This window comes from Anastrepha obliqua, chromosome 1, assembly GCF_027943255.1.
Source record: "Anastrepha obliqua isolate idAnaObli1 chromosome 1, idAnaObli1_1.0, whole genome shotgun sequence".
In the NCBI taxonomy this organism is placed as follows: Eukaryota; Metazoa; Arthropoda; class Insecta; order Diptera; family Tephritidae; genus Anastrepha; species Anastrepha obliqua.
In genome coordinates this window covers 179,835,332-179,840,269 of record NC_072892.1, presented here as the reverse complement: position 1 = coordinate 179,840,269, position 4,938 = coordinate 179,835,332, and the positions used below count along the sequence as shown (strand labels likewise).

The window sequence follows — 4,938 nt, the reverse complement described above, 5'->3', positions numbered from 1 at the left end:
ATAACTTAAAGCTATGTACATCCACTTGTAAACTCTCACAAAAACTTAACCAAAATGTAATATTGATAATGATTAATGTTATGAAATTCAAGCTTAGAAAGTATTACTTAGTGTCATACGACAGGTGTAATTAATAAAGGAGGCAAAAACAAAAAAACAAAAAGTATAGTAGTTGTTGCAGATTAGTTGCACTTGATTGCTGAGATAATTCTGAATTCAATATTTAACGCGCCAGTATCAGATAGAGAGTTTAATAATTTTTTTTTATTATATAATTTTTTTTCTCTTAACTTACCTCAACTTTGCCCTAAAAAATGTTCCCCCATGCAATTAATTTATGTTTTTTCTTTGATAGTTGGGCAGATTGTTCCACAGTGTTATCAACAATTTTTAGCAAGATTTTTTTGGCTATTATTTTTACGACTACAACGAAATTTAATACAATAATAAATGAAGTACTCTTGAACTAACGTCCATTAGAGCAGGTCGTGGTTGAGGGCGTTATTGTACCAGCTTTTGATTATTACCCCAAATATGGTACAATTTTGTTATCTTGCCTATAATGCAGCTGATTGTGTTAAAATTAGTTTGGAAGGTGTTTTTGTGATATCCAAATTAGTATATTTGGTAACGTACCATTAAGACTCGCAATAACTATACCTAAACGATGAGGTCTATTTTTGGAACTATTTTCTGAGTTAGGGAACTTATAATATTAAATAAATTTAAACAATTTTTTCACACGAGAAAAATTGATATATGGAATCGGATAAACCATTCGCTTCGCTTCGATTTTTGTACCAACTAGACATAAATGTGACTTTCTTCACGTTTTGCTTATTTTCCTGGATTAGAAAAATCGTTAGCCAATCGTCGATAAATCACAGGTGGTTTTTTAGGAGTTTTGACGCACCTAAAGGTAAGGCTTCAGAAGGTCGTATCTTGCGCTGAAAAATAGACACGAAAGAGTAAACTAAGATCAAACCTATTATCGTAAAAAATGGGTAAAAAACGCATAATGCCTTATGCTAAAAGGTTTATTATCCTATGTTTCTGCTCGCATATGTTACAACGAGACTATTATATCTGGACCGATTAAAAACTGTAGTCACTAATTCCTAAGACAAAAATTCATTTCGTATATAAACATTTCGTAACAATTTATTTAGCCGTAGTCTGTGGTACGGTATAATTGTTCATGTTATTATGGAGAATGTGCAATAGTGCATTCTTCTCCCCACACAACCCATGGAAGTCGTCCATATCAATAGCCCAAGTCATAGCTCCCGCATAACCCTTTTCCTTGATAAAGTCCATTTTAATTTGCACCGATTTCTCATTCTCATATCCCACCCACTGCGTATCTTTGTATGTGTAAGGCACCATTCCTTGATCATCCCATTGGACGGTCCATCCATTGGAAGCATTCTGTACAGCGGTGCAGATTTCATAATAAGCGAGGAATCCCCTTTCTCTAGTGTAAACACCTGGGTCGCCACCGCCTACCGTTGTGTTGATAGGGGTGCCCATGCTGTAGTTTTTGTTGTCGTTGTCGAGTGTGAAAGTACGTCCATAGAATGGCACACCAACAACTAACTTATTTGCGGGACAACCCATTTCCTCCCAAAGAGCAAGACCGTCATGCTGTATTCAAGGGAAAATAATAATTAAGGTTCCGCCTTAGCTGCGGTGTAATTTAGGTCCCACTTACCACATTCAATTTCAAATATGCTCCTTTATCGTGGTTGCGTCTATATAGTGGACTATGTACATCAGCAAAGCCATCCGCGGCTGTGCGTAGGTCATATGACATCACATGTACGGCATCCAGCACTCTGTAGTATAGATATGTAGCTACAATTGAGATTTGTAGACAGTAGTTACTTACTCGCATAACCCGGGTACGGAATAACCCGCCTCAAGTTTTGATTCCACCATCGGCACAGCCATCGTTATTTCCCAATCTGAATCCTCGTCATCGAAAGCTTCTCGCAACTCCTGCACGAAAGTTAATACATTTTCCTTATCGGCAGAAGTGCCATTACGATCCGTGTCGCCCGGATACTCCCAATCCAAGTCGAAACCTTGAAAACCGTACTGTTTCATGAACTTCACAAGACTGCTTATGAAACTCTGTCGTCTTTCTGCTACTGCCACCATTTGCGAGTATTTCAAACCACCCTCATTCCATCCACCGACAGCCACTTGCATCGTAAGATTGGGATATGTCTGGCGAAGTTCGGTGAATTTTAGGTAGGTACCTTCGTCCACATCCATCCAGGAATCAAGTATCATCACTTCCCAACTAGTGGCATTCACCCCAATAAATGTGTAAATCAGATGTGTACACAAATCAGCGGGTATATTTTCGACTCCATAACTTCCCAGTCCAGGGCGATATATAGACCAGTCAGTGAAATAACAAACAATACGTCCCTGTTGTTCCGAGCCGGCCGTGCGTGTAACGAACACTGCGGCCGTCAAACAGAGTAGCAATAGTTTTAAGGAAATATCTGCGGACGAAATAAAATGTATTATGACATTGGAAATATTATGCTCTCCATGTTTCTATGTATTAGATGAAATTCTGTGGGTCTTCCAATTTCCTATATTCATTTTCGGTTTCCTTCGAGTTTTCGAAATAGTTTTTTATAGCCAGTTTTCATGAACAGAACTCCACTTTCTGATATTTCGAGGACTTGAAAAATGTTTCCTCCAAAAGCCATCTTTTCAAACTATTCCCACTCTATCAATATCTTATCACTATTTCAAAGTACTTACCCATGTTTTGTGTGCGAACTTTTTGCGTCGAATGACAATCGGTTCGAAAGGAGCCACGCTTTTATTCAAAACTTCATGTCACAGATGTCACGCGTAACTGCCGAGCAGTGATAGTAACTTCTGCCGATTCTCATTAAGTTCTCACCCGCGCACGAAAAGTTACAAAAGCAAAGCAATACAAAATTTAAGTTATGTGCCTCATGCGTCAGAGTACTTAAAATTACACTTGTGCATACATATATGTATAAATATGTAAAAGAATAATATATATCTGCAGCCAAACCACCTAGTTCTGAACTACGTTACCTCACTACCAGTTTGCTTTGCAGTTGAAGTATGATAGTTCGTACTATTTTTCATTTCCAATTTTTTTTTACTTGGCGGAATCGTAAAAAAATCCTACAGAATAACTATTAGATGAAAGAGCAGCCCGCTGATAATGTAAACGATGAAAATTGTGGTATTACACAGAACGAGTTTATTGATAAATTGGCTATGAAAGGCTCTGCAAGCATACTTCGAGGCCCTGAACCCTTTCTAGGTATAAATTCTACATCGATTCAAATATGGATTGACGACTTCATGAAATCTACCCATGGAAGACGTTGGCCTGAGTTGGGCTCCTGCAGAGTAGCCAAGTGCTTGGTGAAAGAACTAAATAGGAAAATAGCGACCTTTCCCCTCAAACTTAGTAGGAAGGTCCTGAGATTTATAATGGGTATAAATACAGGCACAATGCCTGTGGTCAGCAAATGGCTGTGGGAATTATTGACGACCCAAAATGCCTATCCTGCCGTGAGAATGAGGATAATGCAGAGCACTTTCTTAGTATCTGTCTGGCGGAATCAGACTTAGGCTATTGGTGTGCCATGTACTGAGTGTAGATAAAGTTCATACTCTTCCTCTTCCGGATCTCTTAAAATCTCTAATGCCTATCCTTTCTTGCTTAGATGGTACCTCAGGCTGCAGTGACCTGTAAGGTATCCGGTTAAAAGACGCAGATCTACTCTGTTTAGTGAGAGAAATTTGTCAGATATTCCTTTGTTGGGACTTAGGAATAGTTTGGCTTGACGCTGACCGGCACAGTTTAGCCAGTGTGCGGCAAGTTTTCTTTCCTCCCATTCCCTAAGGAATTCATTAATGTGGCCTTTTGTCAGTCCACAGAAAGGCTCAGGACCAGTGAGGTGCATATTTGCTCCTTGTTTTGCAAGGTCGTCAGCCATTTCATTTCCCTCATGTCCTTCATGTCCTTCATATCCCGGAATCCAACATAGTGTTACTGTGTTGAGGTTTCCTAACGTGTTTAGGAGGTTTAGGCAATCGTTTACCAATTTAGAAGTGATAGTTGTTGATAGAAGGGCTTTTAGAGTCGGTTGGCTATCTGAAAGTATGTAGATGTGAGTACCTCTCATTTTCCTTCTAAGGCATTCTCTCACACATATTTCAATGGCATGTATTTCTGCCTGGAATATTGTTGGGTAGGATCCCATCGGAATCGATTTTTTGAATTTGGGCCCATTGATTCCTGCCCCTGTTCTACCATTTTCCAATTTGGACCCATCAGTAAACCATAGCTGGGAGCCAGGTTTGAAAGTGATAGAGTTAGTTCTCCAGTCTGTTCGTTCATTGATTATAACTTGGAAGTTCCTGAAGAGTATTGGTTTGGGTGATAGTATATCATCCCTATGAAGAATGGGACTATGTAGGAAGTCTTCTAAGATCTTTAAATGTCCTTTCATATCCCCACTTTTAAGTTCAGATATACCTTTTAGTCTTAAGGCACTTGAGCGATCTTCCCTTTCAATTAGAATTGGAAGCGGTGGTATGTTCAGGAGCACACCCAATGCATCCGTGGGACATGTTTTCATAGCCCCTGTAATACCAACACATACCAGGCGATGCAGTTTGCTTAATTCGTTTGCCGCCTTTCTTTGCTTGACCTTGGGCCACCATGCTAAGTATGCATAAGTGACTAAGGGTTTTACAACTGTGGTGAATGTCCAGAAGGTCATTCTAGGGCTTAGTCCCCATGTCTTACCAAAAAGCCTTGTACAGGCAAAGAATCCCCTTGTGGCTTTTGAAGTAACTCTCTCAATATGGGAATTCCACGTAAGCGTTTTGTCAAGACTAACGCCAAGATAGTTCGCTTCTGTCGAG

At 39.5% G+C, this 4,938-nt stretch overlaps 1 protein-coding gene across 1 annotated transcript; it reads right to left on the bottom strand.

Moving 5' to 3' along the window:
• Window positions 1–1,158: 1,158 nt before the first annotated feature.
• On the bottom strand, window positions 1,159–2,866 carry LOC129242461 (endochitinase-like). Its single transcript, XM_054879110.1, has 4 exons — window positions 2,782–2,866; window positions 1,889–2,513; window positions 1,712–1,835; window positions 1,159–1,644 (listed from the first exon to the last, which is right to left on the bottom strand). The coding sequence occupies exons 1-4, from the start codon at window positions 2,783–2,785 to the stop codon at window positions 1,162–1,164; spliced, it is 1,236 nt and encodes a 411-aa protein (XP_054735085.1). The 5' UTR covers window positions 2,786–2,866; the 3' UTR covers window positions 1,159–1,161.
• Window positions 2,867–4,938: the final 2,072 nt, after the last annotated feature.

Excerpts from the sequence above, each read along its gene's own strand:
- LOC129242461 (XM_054879110.1), bottom strand. Across the intron at positions 1,836-1,888 it reads TCCGTACCCGGGTTATGCGA|AGTGCTGGATGCCGTACATG; the intron begins GTAAGTAACTAC and ends TCTATACTACAG. Across the intron at positions 1,645-1,711 it reads CATATTTGAAATTGAATGTG|CATGACGGTCTTGCTCTTTG; the intron begins GTAAGTGGGACC and ends CCTTGAATACAG.